At 39.4% G+C, this 17,814-nt stretch overlaps 1 protein-coding gene across 3 annotated transcripts in view; it reads right to left on the reverse strand.

Annotated features, from left to right (window-relative positions):
• The window catches only part of LOC150089543 (serine/threonine-protein phosphatase 2A activator-like), a 165,349-nt gene extending 149,739 nt beyond the window's left edge, over positions 1–15,610 (reverse strand). Inside the window, exon 1 of one of the 3 annotated variants that reach the window (XM_090368659.1) lies at positions 15,511–15,610. In XM_090368659.1, the coding sequence (XP_090224785.1) occupies positions 15,511–15,520 (10 nt within the window). In that variant the 5' untranslated portion in view covers positions 15,521–15,610. Of the gene's footprint in view, positions 1–7,277; positions 7,306–15,115; positions 15,188–15,510 lie in introns of those variants that run through there. The other 2 variants (XM_090368660.1, XM_090368658.1) reach the window with 2 other exon arrangements.
• Between the last annotated feature and the right edge of the window lie 2,204 nt (positions 15,611–17,814).

The following is a 17,814-nucleotide window of genomic DNA, read 5'->3' on the forward strand; positions in this document are numbered from 1 at the left end:
AGGCCGATGTGATTTTCAATATTAAACTCAGACCTCCGATATATTCTATTTGTTGCCTATTTATATATGAAAAATAAATGCACAAAAACCATGATAAGAAAAATACAAAATAAGAAATAGTAATAACATAATTATCGATCATTAAAACATTAATGATCGATAATTACTCTAGTTATTTGCAACTCACCGTGCACACACTTCCTCACGATATGACCATAAACACTCGTATGAGGCTTTAAGTTTTGTATGTACAAGTTTCTCCCGGTAAAATTTTTTGACCCAGTCCACCTCTACAATCAACCATCCCTGCCTGACTAAGAAATACTATCAAAGACTGTGGAGTCCGTTAGAAACACAAGCTGAATGGTGGGAACGTGGTCAGTGTTATAAACACTAACACACTCGTTCAGGATCATAGACTCGACCAACACCGAGCTGGAGATTAAATGATCGACCAAGATAATGATGACAAAAAGCCACTAACATCACCCAAAGTCAGTCATTGAGGGACTCACCATGGCCTGGAATGAAGGAGGGTAGGGTTTGACAGACTTCAAACAACAAAAGCAGGCAATTAAGAACTTGAGAGATTATTTCCGGGAAAACACAGTGCCAATCTACCAAGCCATAAGGAAGACAGACAAATGTCAGACACTGCTCAACCTCAACAAGGAGACCCCACTCACACAGATAGAAGAAACAAAGAAGACACTTCATGTCAGTCACTACAATGGCCTCCATCAAGGCTACATAGATAAAATGGCTTCCAATGCATGATACACAACCAGGAAGTTCTTCTCTGAGACTGAATGATTCATGCTTACCATCCAACCATTTAAACATCAGAAATTACACAAAACACATCAAGGACCCCCATAGTGACAAATGACACATTACAACAATGCAACCTGTCTCAGAAACGATCCAACACATCACAGCAAGACCAAGTACCAGAGGCAGGCTGTCCCGAGGGTGCAAGGGGTGCAGCCTCGGGACAGCAACATTCAAGTGGCATCTGAAAACCTGAAACTTACACATATTAAGAAAATTTTAAAGGGGTGCAAAATTGTGATTGGCATGCAGGTGCCACATACCCTACGAACACCCCTGCCAAGTAAACTCATAGACAACAGTTCACTAGGATAATACATCAGAAGCTAGTGAGGAAATTCCAGTTGATCAAAGAATGTGTACTGTATTACAAGTACAAACCACAGGCTGTACTAGAGATCCCAACCCACAAACTGTACTGGGACCGAATCATAAAAACACACAAGACGATCCTGCACACAAGACGATCAACAGAGTGACATGATCTTTTCTACAAGAAGGAAAAAGCTAACTATATGAATGAACAGCAGTGCCCAACACTGGCAACCTTCAGAAAACCTACGAGAAAAAGATCAGGAAGTACACAGACCTAAGAGAAGAGGTCAAAAGGATGTGGCATATGGAAGAAGTAATGAACATCCTGATCACTGTTTCATCCACCAGCATAGTGCCAAAGAGCCTACACAAGAACCTGCCAACAATAGGTCTCCCAGAGAATACCTACAAGGAACTCCAAAAAAGTTGCAATCCTGAACACCTGTAGGATAGTCCGAGAGTTCCTTAACCAATAACAACTAGCCATATCAACCACCCTGTGCACTTGGTACCAGTACCCATTACAAGGTAGGGTGGGGGGGGGGGAACAACAGTAATAATAAAAAAATCCCTAATGAGAAAAAGTAATCGTAATAATGCAGTTATTAATGAAATTAATTAAAAGACAAACTTTACCCTATCAAGAAAATATATAAAAAGATGGCAGACATCTTACACTTCGCATAACCTTCAGCTAAAGCAGATGAGCCTACTTCAAAAAAGTAGTACTGTATTAATATTATACATGCGGTAGAAGGGAGTGCCAAGCTTTTCTGCATCCGCCAAAAAATATATATAATAATAATATAACAAAAGTCTATGTTATTCCCTACTGATACAGATACTAATCTAGCTGACCTCTGAATTTCCTCAAACTCACTGAGGTAACTTTTTCCAGTAATCAACTTGCTGGCTTAAACACAACTTCTCTTACAAACCAGTATAAATATTTTACCTAATAATTTGAATTTATAGTGCCTGGTGTATATGCATTTGTGGCTTGTTACTATTTCATTAAAGGCATTCCATAATACTGATGCATTCAGCACTGTGTGCTATCTCCCCAGCTGACAGAGGCCATTTCAGAATTACACTGGTGTGCAAAACTTAAGGACCAACACTATTTCTAAAGTGTTACAACCACAAAATCAAATGAAACAGCCTGTGGCGATTTGCATAACTGTGGACGTTCAGTAGAAAGCTGGTGCACATGCTGTTGTTGTTGTTATTGGTTTTTAGGAGCATTAGCAACTAAGGCCATATTGCTCCGGGGATATGCGGTGGTCATTCCCTGACCTTTCCGCAAACTCCGTATTTGGTGGTGACAGGCTCGAACCCTGGTCTAATCAAGAAGCGTGTGCTACGCACTGCTGCTCCTTCCCACCTGGCTACGGAGGCGCCTGGTGCACATGCAAAAATTTGAATCGTGATGAGAGGGCTCACCTCACATAAACAGATAAAAGCAGCAGTTATGTGCAAATTACCGAATGGTAAGCATCACTGTTACAGACATTCGATTGGTTTCATACAGTGTTACAGACAATGAAATGGCCAGTAGACAACATCTGGAGGCCTTTACCCGGGGTTGAATAATTGGGAAGCTCAAGGAAGGTCGAAGTGCGAGGACTGTGGCTGCAGAGTTCAGTATCACCCATAACATTGTCTCAAAACGTGGTCGGCCTTCAGCTGTTCATCCACAAAAAACGACACCCAATGATGACCGCTATATACTCCTGCAGGCCAAGAGGGACTGACACCAGACAGCGGGATCCACTGCAAACCAGCTGCACAGGACATTGAGGTTTACTGTGGCCAGGAGACTCCACAAAGGTGGACTGTTTGCCCAACGGACAGTACACTGTGTCCCTTTAACACCTGCCCATCAGAGACCGTTTACAGTGGTGCATCAAACACAAGGACTGGACAGCAGCGCAATGGGGTAAAGTACTCTTTACTGATGAGAGTAGATTCAGTCTCAGCAGCGATTCTGGACGTCAGCTAATCTGGTGAGAGGCTGGCACATGGTATCACCCTGCAAACATCACCGAAAGGGATCAATATGGTGGTCGAGGTGTCCTTGTCTGGGGAGGCGTTATCCTAAATGGACATACACAACTCCAGATACTGGAAGGCAGTACTGTAACCAGTGCACGCTACTGTACTGAGGTAATCCTTCCTCGTGTGCGTCTGTTCCGAAGTGCCATTGGCCTCAAGATATGCTTTTGGAAAGTAAGGACATTGTTCGCATGGATTGGCCTATCCATTCCACTGATCTAAATCCCATTGAACACATATGGGATGCTCTGGGGAGATGCCTAGCGGCACTTCCACACCCACCAGAAAATATTCACCAGCTGAAGATGGCACTGAGAGGAATGGATGATGTTACCGCAAGAACTTATCAACAACATTGTTCTAAGTATGGAAAGGTGGTGCAAAGCCTGCATCGACATTAGGGGTGGCCATATCTCCTACTGAGGACCACCTCTTCCCTTTGTTCCATCTTTGGCAGTGATGCATTTGTATCATGGCAGCCAGTGCTATGTTGCCATTTTTGAATAACGTCCCTCTGTACCATTTTGTTTCCGTTGTTGTGTCGGTGTTTGTTTCCTTCATCATTTCTGTACTTCACGAGGTTCCTTTGGTACGCTTTTCCCATATCCAGGCCACTCCTATGAGAAGCTACAGGTGAAAACCTGACTGGTCCTTAAGTTTTGCACACCAGTGTATTAATAACAGTAAAAATTTTAGCTTCAATCATTTTACTTTCTCCTCTCAGAGACCTCGATTAGCTTGTTAACTAGTACCTAGTTAACAAGCTCTGCAGTCCACATATTCGGTCTTCCTCATATGGATGCCCTTCTACCAATCTCACCAAACATTTTGCCCTTCTTCAGAACCTTTCAAGATGGTTTTTTTTTTTTTTTTTAGGTGCAGTCTTAAAACTTCCTTGGAAAGTGTTTATGACCTCTCTCCCTCTCTCTACAAGTGAATATTTGACGAATCATCTATACGACACCATAGGTACACCTTGCGACCCATCTACACTGCACAGAGAACATCGTGTCTACCCTACTGTAACACTCAAATCACTTTCTTCATCTACGTTTTTAAATTGAATCTCACCAGGTGTAAAAATTATTGCACTCTTGATCACTGCCTCCATGATTTTTCCTATCACTTATGTCAGAAAATGACTGGTTGAAATTACTCGCTTCACTCTTAGAACTATCTTTATGTACTGGAGATGCTTTGGTACTTTTCTGGTTCAAAGGAATCTCTCTCAATTCCAATAATGCTCTCATAATTAATCTTAATGGTTCAATGCACTCACTCCCTTCCTACCTCCCTGAAAATTACTGGATAGTTGACATCAACTCCAGTAACCTAACACCTTTAGTCCCAAAAGTTTTTCTTATAGTCTTCTATAACTCCAATATAACTATCAAAGAAAAAAAAATCTAATTTCATGCTTCAGAGCTTCACTTGTACAGTTTCTCCTCACTAAGAATGGCCTTTCATCTGTAAACATCACTGCAGAGTACCTGTTAAATTCATCTGCAACATCTTCTAGGTTATCCAAGACTTTCCATCACCCCCATTGCACAAGGGTCCAATTTGATTCATTGGCAAAGGTAAGGAAGCCAACACGAGAACCACAAGAAACTTTGGGAAAACTTACCAGGCAAAATCGTTTCCTGCTACCGCAGCTTCTCCCTGCATTCTCGGTAAACAGATGGTGTTATCGGTTGTGGTAGTAGAAGTCTATAATGATGTATTCATTAATTTTTCTCATTACTAAAGGCAGATTACCAGAGTTCATAAGTGTAATGCCTTCACGGCTGAAATTTACTTATCGGTGTTTAGCCTCCCCCTTCCCGCTGTTTTAAAATAGGTAAACGACTTCTACTGGCACTACCGATAACACGCACTGTCTGTACAAGTCGTTTTCCTATTTTAAAACAGTGGGAAAGGGGGAATAAAAACTCTAAGACCGAGGCAGTCTGGAGGGGGTACCTGTAAGTAAATTTCAGCCCGCTCATGAACTCCAATAATCTTTTTTTTATGATAACCCCAAACACGAGAGGTATTAGAACCTATAGTACTTAGTAAAGTGCTTGGTTGGAGGTCGAGAAGACGAAAGAAGATATTTGTTGACTTTAACTTCTGTAGACTAATTTTCAGGAAATACGAATGAAGGAAGGTTGTTCCAGAAAACGGCAGTTGAATGAATAAACAAGGAAGATGAAACGTTGGTTCTGTGAGTTTGAAGTTGGACAGTAAATGGGTGTTGGATGGTAGCGGCATGTGTTCGGACTGTTTTGAAAGAGAGAGCGGGAATTATAGAAGCCAATTCAGAAGAACAGTACCCATGGAAGTTGGCGCCTCCGTAGCCAGGTGGGAAGGAGCAGCAGTGCGTAGCACACGCTTCTTGATTAGACCGGGGTTCGAGCCCGTCACCACCAAATACGGAGGATGCGGAAAGGTCTGGGAATGACCACCGCATATTCACGGAGCAATATGGCCTTAGTTGCTAATGCTCCTAAAAAAAAACCAAATAACAAATAAAATAAATAACCCATGGAAGTATCTGTAGAAGAGGCATGCAGCAGACTCAGTATGTCTATGAGACGGTGAGTGGAGAGATTCCGTTAGAGATGAGTCATCAATTAATCTAATTGCCCTATTCTGAATGGAATCTAGAAGCCTGAGAGAGGTTGTAGTTTTCAATATCTATTAATGATATTGCTGAAGGTATATCAGACTTAATATCAAAGTTTACAGATGATACAAAGGTTGGCAGGGTGGTTAATGACAATAATCAGGGTGATCGACTGCAACGAGTTCTAGGAAAATTGTGTCAACAGGCTGAAAAATGGCAGTTGAAGTTTAACATTGACAAATGCAAGGTACTGCATTTGTAATCCTAGAGTTACTTATCAGCTGTATGGTACTACATCAGGGTAGTGAAAAATGAAAAAGACCTGAGGGTAATTGAACAATTAGATGTGAAATCTCTGAGCAGTACAGACATGTGCTGACAGAAGAGCTCATGGGGTTTTGTCAATGATATACAAACACTTTTCCAGCAAGGTTAAGGTTGTTGTTATTTGGTTTTTAGGAGCATTAGCAACTAAGGCCATATTTCTCCGGGGATATGCAGTGGTCATTTCCTGACCTTTCCGCATCTGCCGTATTTGGTGGTCACGGGCTCGAACCCCGGTCTGATCAAGAAGGGTGTGCTACGCACTGCTGCTCCTGCCCACCTGGTGCAAGGTTAAGGAGATTATCCCTTTGTACAAGGTCATGGTAGCTACATCTTGAGTACTATACAAGTCTGGAAGCCTCACTTCAGGAAGGATGTAGATCTGCTTGAATGGGTGCAGAGGAGGGCAACCAAATTGGTGAAGGGGACTAAAGGGTGCTCTTACCTGGAAAGGCTTCAGTTCTGCAAACTGCAGCTTCTGGAAACTAGGCACCTGTGGGGTGATCTGTTTATGGCCTCGAATGGATCGAATGTGAATGGCATTCTTCCTCTTGCTGAGACTACACATACCTAAGAGGGCATAAATTTAAGTTGAGGAAAGATGGTTGCAGGATAGATGTGTGGAAGTTTGCCTTCACCAGCTGGTGGTTGATTGTTGATACAGGCAAACATCTGTTGTTGTGGAAATGGATGGTTTAAATAAATAATTTTTTCTTTTTTTTTTGGCTGATGCTATATAAGCTTGCTTTCTTGCATCTTTCGCAATTGCTACTATTACTTCTTATCTAGAAATATATATATATATATATATTAGAATGATGATTTTAAAAAAAATAAAAATAACGCCAGCAGCATGACAAGACAGAAGAGCAAAAATAGTCAAATTTAAACATAACGATGAAACCAATGGGGGGGAGGGAAGAAAAGGGTAACAAGAGTAAAAATATTGCAGCAGAAACTCTCCAAGCTAATTCAGAAAATCTAAATGCAAAGATAATAAAATAATAATCAATTAAATTTTGAGTTCCAATTAAACAGAAATTTAATGGCACCCCTCTGATGGGCACCAAGTCCAAATTTATGTGAAATATCACCAATAGACATGTAAACCAACTACAATAAAATAAACCAAAAATATACTGACCATTATGCCCCATCTCAATAAAGGACCACAAGGCCAATAATGGTCAGGGAATCGCTGCTTTCGATCGCTAGACAAATCGTTGCAAAGGCAAGTCGACAAAAGATCGGTCTGCCACATGATCCCCAGATCGAACCGACAATGCAGAGGACATGAATAGTGGTGGTCCTGAAGCAGCGAAAATTAAAAATAGGACAGATACAGTTATATTAAAGGAGGCGGCAAAGCAACTAAGCAAACCCTTAGCCATAATTATAAGAGCGCCCTTGGACTCAGGGGAGGTTCCCACGGACTGGAGATGTGCAAATGTATCCCCAATTCACAAAGGGGAATCGAAGGGTGACACGAGTAATAACAGACCAGTTAGTTTAACTTCTGTTCCGGGGAAAATAATGAAGTCACTGGTTAAAGATGCACTGCACGATCATCTAGACAAGACTGCAGCAATAATTCAGACACAGCATGGGTTTGTTAAGGGAAAGTCTTGTCTGACAAATTTGATAGGATATTATGATGTGGTTACAAAGGAACTGGATGCAAAAAATAATTTTGATATCATATATTTGGATTTCAGCAGAGCTTTTGCGCATGGAAGACTATTGTACAAATTGGAGCAGAATGGTATTAAGGGTAAGTTGCTACAATGAATAAAAGGATCGTTAAGTGGGAGAAGACAGAGGGGTGGTAATCAATGGGTGCTGCTCTTCTTGGACTAATGTTAGCATTAGCATTAATAGAGGCATTTGATGCAAGAAAGCAAGCTTATGCAGCATCAGCCAAAAAAAAAAAAAAAACCCACTTCCACTTCACCCCTCTGTTCGTTCAAAATACCTGTCCAGCTGAGCCTTAAACTTATTTAGGCTATCAACCTCCACCACAAGGGATGGCAGTCTGTTCCACCAACCAACCACCCGCTGGCTAAAGGCAAATTTCCGCACGTCTATCCTACATCTGTCTTTCCTCAATTTGAATTTATGCCCTCTCAGGTGATTTTTCTGAGCTAGAGGAAGAATCCCATCAGCATTGAGCATGCTTAAACCATTCAAGGCTTTATACACCTCTATCAGATCACCTCGCTGGTGCCTAGTCTCCAGACACTGTAATTTGCAAAACTTAAGCCTTTCTTCGTAAGAGCACCCCTTTGTTCCATTCACTAATCTTGTTGCCCTTCTCTGTACTCGTTCCAGCAGCTCTACATCCTTCTTGAAATGAGGCCTCCAGACCTGTATACAGTACTCTAGGCGTGGCCTGACCATTGCCTTGTACAATGGAATAATCACCTCCTTATCCCTGCTGGAAAAATTCCTGTATATCATTGACAATACTCCATGAGCTACTCTTGCAGCCCGTCTGCACTGCTCAGAGAACTTCCTATCTGCCTGCACAATCACCCCCAAGTCCCTTTCATTCTCTACCACTGTCAGTGTAGTACCACAGAGTTGATACGTTGCTCTGGGGTTGCTGTTTCCCATGTGTAGTACTTTACATTTGTCAATGTTAAACTTCATTTGCCACCTCTCAGCCCATCTGCTCAACCTTTCCAGATCCTGTTGCAGCAGTGTAGTGTCAGTAGTGTCCTTGACAACCCTGCCAACCTTTGTATCATCTGCAAACTTGGACATTAAGCTTGATTTACCATCATCAATATCATTTATAAATACAGAAAACAATAATGGACCCAACACTGAGCCCTGAGGGACTCCACTAATAACATTAGTCCATGATGAGCAGTGTCCATTGATTACCACTCTCTGTCTTCTCCCACTCAACCACCCCTTGATCCATAGCAGCAATTTGCCTCCAATGTCACACTGCTCCAATTTGTGTAGCAGTCTTCCATGTGCAACAGTATCAAAAGCCTTTCTAAGATCCAAGTACATAATATCAAAGTTATTCCCTGCATCCAGTTCTTTTGTGACTGCATCATAGTATCCAATCAAGTTGGTCAGGCAAGACTTCCCCTTAACAAAACCATGCTGTGTCTGAGCTATAACTGAAGTCTTGTCTAAATGATCCTGCAGTGCTTCTTTAACCAGTGCCTCCATTAATTTTCCTGGAACAGAAGTTAAGCTCACAGGTCTATAGTTACTTGTGTCAGCCTTTGATCCTCCTTTGTGAATTGGGGTCACATTTGCACATTTGCAGTCTATGGGTACCTCCCGTGAGTCCAAGGAAGCTCTCATAATTATGGCTAAGGGTTTGCTTACTTCCTTTGCTGCCTCCTTTAATATAACTGGATAGATCCCATCCACCCCGGGTGCCTTTCTTGTGTTTATCTTCAACAGTTTCTCCTCCACTTTACTCCCAGTTATTTCAAGATTCTGTAGCTTACTGCTAGAGTTGAATACACCTCTGGCATTCCCCTTGCTGAATAACTGCTCATGTGTGAATGTCGATGCAAAATATTCATTTAGTTTGTTAGCTACCTGAGCAGGATCATCAACAGTTGACCCATCAATATCAAGTGGACCAATCTGATTCATCCCCTTCCTTCTAGAGTTTACATAAGTAAAGAACTCTTTGCTGTTTTTCTTTGCATCCCTTGCCAAGGATTTCTCGTAATCTGCCTTCGCCTGCCTAACCTCCTTTGTAACTTGGTTGCATATCAACTTGTATCTATCATAGGCTTCTGTGTCATGTGTTAATTTGTAAGTATCCCATGCATTTTTCTTCTCTGCCATATGCCTCATTAGTTCATCTGTCATCCATTTAGGCCTAAACCTTGAACAATATTTCTTAGTTGGTATGTAAAGCCTAGTAGCTTCCAAGATACGTTCTTTGAATGCTTCCCATTTTGAATTTGCTGTTGGTAACATCATCAGTTGGTCCCACTGTATAGAATTTAAATACTGTCTCAGTCCATCGTAGTCGCCTTTACGGAAGCAATAACCCTTCCCTTTACCCCTAATGGTAGTTACCTCTTTGAGTAAATCCCACTTCAGCACACTGTGATCACTGCCACCTAGTGGTTCATTTATCTGCAGATTCTTAATGCATGAAGAATCACTGCTGATAATCAAATCAAGAGTATTACTCCCTCTAGTTGCCTCCTGAACATGCTGATGTAGAAAACAATCATCCAATAAATCCACAAAAGCCCTGCTAGTGTGTGAGTAACCAGCCCCCAAATTCCAGTCAATATCTGGGAAATTAAAATCTCCCATTATAAGACTCTCTGATTTACTGGCCCACTCTATTTCCCTGTACAGTTCCTTATTATACTCATCAGAGTCATTAGGCCTATAGCACACTCCTACTCTCAATTTTGATCTTCCAATGCTTATGTCACACCAAACTGACTCAACACTGCGCTGTCCAGCGATGTCGACTGGCTTCACTTCCTTGGTTTTTATGTGTTTCTTAACTAATAGCATAACCCCTCCCCCCTTCCTATCCTGTCTATCCTTTCTGTAGATGTTGAACTCCCCAAATTGCAGTTCTGCATCCCTTATATCTGTGTGACACCACGTCTCTGATATCCCAACAATATCTGCCTTTGATGTTTTGAGCAATACCTCAAATTCATCAAATTTATTTACTAAACTCCTAGCATTGGTGTACACGCAAGTATACCTGCACCTGTTTCTATTCTTAGCTACCCTAACACAACCCATGTGTTTATTTGTACCGCAATGGCTCCCAGCAGTCTCTGAAATACCATGCATCTTGTTATTAGTGGAGTCCCACAGGGTTCGGTGTTAGGTCCACTGTTGTTTTGTATATTTATCAATGATATTGATGAAGGTATATCAGGCTTAATGTCAAAGTTTGCAGATGATACAAAGGTTGGCAGGGTTGTTAATGACAGTGTGCTACTGCAATAGGATCTAGATAATTTGAGCAAATGGGCTAAGAAGTGGCAACTGAAGTTTAACCTTGACAAATGCAAAGTACTGCATATGGGTAGAAGTAACCCCAGAGAAACGTACCAACTGTGTGGTACTACACTTAAGGTGGTAGAAAATGAAAAAGACCTGGGAGTAATTGTGCAGTCAGATATGAAATTTTCCGAGCAATGCAGACAGGCTGCCAGGGCAGGTCATGGCTAGCAGGGAAAAGGAGGTGATTGTCCCTCTGTATAAGGCAATGGTCAGGCCACACCTTGAGTACTGCGTACAGGTCTGGAGGCCTCATTTTAGGAAGGATGTAGATTTACTTGAGCGTGTACAGAGAAGGGCAACAAGATTGGTGAGGGGAATGAAGGGATCCTTTTATCAAGAGAGGCTTAAGTTCTGCAAATTGCAGTGGCTGGAGACTAGGCACCTGCGCGGTGATCTGATTGAGGTATATAAGGCCTTGAATGGGTTGAGCACACTGAATTCTGATGGGATCCTTCCACTTGTTCAGATTACAAACCTAAGGGGGCATAAATTCAAATTAAGAAAAGACAGATGTAGATTAGATGTGCGGGAATTTGCCTTTAGCCAGCGGGTGGTTAATTGCTGGAACAAATGTCCATCTGTCGTTGTGGAAGTTGATAGGTTGAATAAATTTAAGGAGGAACTGGACAGGCATTTGGAGGGAATGGTGTGATTTTTTTTTTTTTTTTGGCTGATGCTGCATAAGCTCATACACTTGCTTTCTTGCATCAAATGCCACTGCTACTACTACTCCAGTGCAAAGCCACACCACTGACAAAAAGTAATCTTCACCAGATTATATAGACGAATAATGAACAATGGATGGCAGCACGGGCGCAGTGTTAGCAAATCAGCCCACTACTGTCATGTGATATACTTATACAGATATTTGAATAGTGTTTGAAATAGTTGAAAACTGAATCTTTTACAATAAAAATAAAATAAAAATGTACAGCAAACATTTTTATTTTTAACTCTCATTCTAATTTATTTGTATGGCTGTATTTTAAGCATCATGTAGAGAAATATGCTTTTTGCTGCCTCTGATGTTTGCTGTACCTTTTTATTTTATTTTTATCATGAACGATTCAGTTTCCAACTATTTTAAATGTTATTTAAATATTTGTATGGTTATATTTCAAGCATCATGTAGAGGAATATGCTTTTTGCTAGCGCTGATGTTTGCTGTACCTTTTTATTTTATTTTTAACTCTCATCCTAATTTATTTGTATGAGTGTGTGTATATATATATATATATATATATATATATATATAGTCATATAAATTAGAATAAGGTTTAAAATAATAAAATAATGCCAGCAGTACGGCAAGACAAGAGCAAAAAAACAAAATTAAACCTAGATTCAAATCTAACAGGGAGGGAAAAGAAAGGTCCTCCCTGTTAGATTTGAATCTAGGTTTAATTTTGGTTTTTCGCTCTTGTCTTGCCGTACTGCTGGCATTATTTTATTATTTTAAACCTTATTCTAATTTATATGACTATATTTCAAGCATCATGTAGAGGAATATGCTTTTTGCTGCCTCTGATGTGTGTTGCACCCTCTTTTTATTTTTATTAAGTAATACTTCTTTTCCAACATTATTTAAATATATATATATATATATATATATATATATATATATATATACACACACACACACACACACATATACACTTATCCATATATTTGAATAATGTTTTCATGAATAATGTTATACATATATTTGAATAATGTATAACATTTTCTTTTGAAAGGGAAAGGAAGACTGAGTGAGTAGCCGACTGGGCTAGCCAGGTGGGTAAAGTACCTGCCTGGCAACCCAAAGGTTGCGGGTTCGAATCCCGCCTCGGGCTTGGATCGAAATACTGCAAAAACCTTGGGAGGTGCATTATGGCCACAGAAGCCAATGTGCCAACAACTACAAAAAAAAAGAAGACCGAGTGGAACTGATGGACAAGGGCCACAGACAGACAAAAAATACTCAATGACCATAATTGTATTATTTATAGATAAATGTTGTTGAGAAGAGAAAAAAAAGGAAAATGGGAGAACATAAAATGGAAAGATGAGAGAAGGTAGTATAGCTACAAATTGAAAAAGTGAAAAGCATTATTATAAAAAGGTAACAAATAACACATTTTAAACACAAGGTAGAAATATATAAGTATATTGTTGCATATCCAACTCTTCATGTGTTAACCACGTGATTTGCACAAAAAAACGTATCCTCTGTTTCTAACATAAAGTATATGCCATGGCAAAGTAAAATTAATAAGAATTAAGGGAAAAAATGAGGGAATAAATTTAGAGTAGTAGAAAGTAAAAATATGGGTAAATGGGAGGATATATAAAAAGTTAGCATGTAAATTATAATTGACACAAGAGAGGAACAAAAAATATGTAGATAGAAAATATATAGACATGTTTTCTGTCTAGACTATATATAAGTCTATACTATAGATCTAGAGTGCTGTCTGTTCTATAGATTATTTTTCGCTGCATAAGGACCACCGCCATGCAAATCCTTTGCATTGGTTGATCTATCGGAGAATGGAGGTGTGGTTTGGTTCTTCGATATTTCCGCCTTTGCGATGATTTGTATGACGATTGAAATGCAGCGATTCCATGACCATTATTGGCCTCGTGGTCCTCTGTCGATATGGGGCATGATGGTCAGTCTATTGTTTTGATATTTTAGTTTTTTGGTAGTTTCTTTAACCCTTTTTGGTGATATTTCACGTCTTTTGGAAATGGTACCTTTCGAGGGGGTTCCGCTAAATTATGTATAATTGGCATTATTTTAAATTTACATTATGTTTTATTAATTGGGTTTAATGACTTAATTGACTAAATTATATAGGGAATTATCGACTACCTTTTGTCCTACTACCGCTACTTTCCCTTCCCTGTTTGTTTATTTTATATTATTTTACGTTTCGTTTCGCTCTGCATTATTGCCGTACTACTGGCTGATGTTTTTATTTTAAATATCATATTTATTTTAATTATCAGATATAATTAGGCATCATGTGGAGGATGTGCATTTGCTGCCTCTAATGATAGCTACATAGCCATATTTATTTATTTATTTTTATTACTTTTGCCTAACTTTTACCTCACATAATATAAATTTATGGTAGTAGTGGGTTGATATGCTAAATAAGCAGCGCCTGTGCCGCCATCTATTTCTTTCCTTTCTATTATATAAGCTGGTTAAGCTTGCATTATGTCAGTGGTGTGGCTCTGATCTAGAGTGCTGTCTGTTCTATAGATTATTTTTCGCTGCATAAGGACCACCGCCATGCAAATCCTTTGCATTGGTTGATCTATCGGAGAATGGAGGTGTGGTTTGGTTCTTCGATATTTCCGCCTTTGCGATGATTTGTATGACGATTGAAATGCAGCGATTCCATGACCATTATTGGCCTCGTGGTCCTCTGTCGATATGGGGCATGATGGTCAGTCTATTGTTTTGATATTTTAGTTTTTTGGTAGTTTCTTTAACCCTTTTTGGTGATATTTCACGTCTTTTGGAAATGGTACCTTTCGAGGGGGTTCCGCTAAATTATGTATAATTGGCATTATTTTAAATTTACATTATGTTTTATTAATTGGGTTTAATGACTTAATTGACTAAATTATATAGGGAATTATCGACTACCTTTTGTCCTACTACCGCTACTTTCCCTTCCCTGTTTGTTTATTTTATATTATTTTACGTTTCGTTTCGCTCTGCATTATTGCCGTACTACTGGCTGATGTTTTTATTTTAAATATCATATTTATTTTAATTATCAGATATATATATATATATATATATATATAGTGTATATATAAGTTATATATATATACACACGCACACCATATGTAGACTAAATTTGGGAGTTCATTTGATATGAATTTTAGGAATGTGCTAAATAATCTTGACTGTTATATCGAATCCGGAGGGGCAAGCTATTAATCACTCTGAATATTCACCCAGTCAAGTAACACATTCCCATAAAATATCTGTTCACACGAAAAAAACTTATTCGCGTTCTTCAAGAGCGCCTATAAACGGTAGTCTTCTTTCAAGGAAAATTTTATAAGTAAAGACTAAAATAAAATTTTGAACCAACAGTGATCATAATGCATACCTGAAAAATTAAGTTTCAAACAGCAGCATGAAATGTGCAAACACATCCAAAGTAATTATTTTTAACTGCTTATAATTTAAAAAAATATATGTCAGAGTATTTCTAGTTACATTATTCAAATTCGCAAAAAAAAAAAAAACACAAACTAACATAATGTAAACCAGTGAATGCACATATATTTAAATTATGAATAACAGCTTTCGAGTTTAAGTTTTGTAAACACATAAACAGCCTTACCGGATGCCATGTTGTATGGAAATATTTTATTCCAAACTTGACACAGCACCGACAGCGCGAAAACTTTACATTTCGTAAAGCATTTTTGACCAGAAGAGGGAGCAGTCGTTTCGATATGGACTTATTCTTGTGTAAATACTGTACTTCCTCCATGATGTGCTGTCCCGACCTTTACATGCGAATATATTAATAAAGTATAAACTTTAGCGGAAACATGGTGTCACTTAGAAATAAATGATGCTGAACCTGAATATGGGGCGTACAATATATACAGGAAGGACAGCCAGAACAGGAGAGGTGGAGGGACTAAGAAGAAAATTAGAAACCATATTAAGAAGCATATTAAATCTAAGGCAGTGCATCCTGTTGGCATGGGTGACGAGTGCAATGTTGAGTCAGTTTGGTGGGATATAAGTACTGGGAAAACAAAATTGAGAGTAGGAGTGTGTCATCGGCCTAATCACTGTAATGAGTATACCAAACAGCTATACGGAGAAATAGAGTGGGCCAGCAAATCAGTATGTCTCATAATGGGGAACTTTAAATTCCAGATGTTGACTGAAGGAGTTGATCACTCACACACTAGCAAGGCTTTTGTGGATTTCTTGGATAATTGTTTTCTACAGCAGCATGTTAGAAAGGCAACAAGGGAAAGAAATCCCCCAGATCTGGTTATCAGGAGTGATTCTTAATGCATTGAGATTCTGCAGGTAAAAGACCCACAGGGTGGCAGAGATCACAGTATATTAATGTGGGATCCAATTTAAAGACCTACCTACTGTAGAGGGTAAAGGGAAAGCTTTTGCTTTCTTATGGGTGACTACAATGGTCTCAGACAGTTATTAAATTCTGTGCAGTGGGATCAACTGATGATGTTACCAACAGCAATTCTAAATGGGAAGTATTCAGGAAAGTAATCAAAGAAACTACTAGACTTCTCATAAAACGAAAAAATATTGTTCAAGGCTTAGACCTAAATGTGTGTCGGATGAGCTATTGAGACACATGGGTGAGAAAAAAGCGCATGGGATGCATATAAATTATCAGGTGTACAGATGCCTGTGAAGAAAAATTTTTCTTCATAGGCATCAAACCTTTTCACCCAGTGTGGGGAGGACGGTGACTTTACCACTGTGCTACCGCGCAGACTGACCACTATAGTCACCTTTACAAAAGCAAAATCCCTTTCCTTTACCCCTGAAGGTAATTACATCTTTAAGTAAATACACACATCAGTACTGTTATCACTGCCACCTAGTTGTTCCTTTATCTGTAAATTCTTAATTTATGAATAATTATCAGCAGTCATTATTCATGCATTAAATTCTTAATGCATGAATAACGACTGCTGATAATCAGATCAAGAGCTTTTGATACAAATTGGAGCGGTATGGCATTAAGGGCAAGTTGCTACATTGGATAAAAGGATGGTTAAATGGGAAAAGGCAGAGAGCGGTAATCAATGGACGCTGCTCTTCGTTGACTGGTTTCCTCCCTCTGGTTGCCTGTCTAACATGCTGCTGTAGAAAACAATTATCCAATAAATCCACTAAAGCCTTGCTAGCGTGCGAGTGACCAACACAAGTTCCAGTCAATATCTGGAAATTTAAAATCCCCCATTATAAGACACTCAGATTTACTGGCCTACTCTATTTCTCTGTATAATTGTTCATTGTACTCATCAGAGTCATTAGGCCTATAACAAACTCCGACCATCATTTTTTAACTTTCCCAGTGCCTATGTCACATCAAACTGACACTGTCCACCTATGTCAACTAGATGCACTTCCTTATATTTTATGTATTTATTAACTAACAACATAACCCCTCCTCCCTTCCTGTCCTATCTCTCGTTTCTGTAAACATTGTATTCCCCAAATTTTAATTCTGCATTCCTTATATCTGTGGGACACCCCGTCTCTAATACCCAACAATATCTGTCTTTGATGTCTTGACCAGAACTCAGAGACGGATTTAAACTTGTTGTGGCCCTGACCTACAAGATGTATGAGTCCTTTCCTTCCAATATTTAAAAAAGAATTTTTAAGTTGGAGTGAGGCCCCTTGTTATATGAGGTCCTAAGCTGTAGCTTGTTTAGCTTATTTGTAAATCCGCCCTTGCCAGCACTTCAAATTCATCAGTCAAAGTTGTGGTAGTAGACCGACTCGTGTTTCTTCTTGTATCATACTGATTGCATGTTACATGTGTACCAACTGCAACTAGACGTGATGGATTCTAAATGGACGGTGCAATAAGTAGATGTCTAGTTGCAGCTTTTGTCAGGGGAATATTACCTGGAATACC

The sequence above is a fragment of the Mastigoproctus giganteus genome, chromosome 2, assembly GCF_048544385.1.
Source record: "Mastigoproctus giganteus isolate SK-2022 chromosome 2, ASM4854438v1, whole genome shotgun sequence".
NCBI lineage: Eukaryota > Metazoa > Arthropoda > Arachnida > Uropygi > Thelyphonidae > Mastigoproctus > Mastigoproctus giganteus.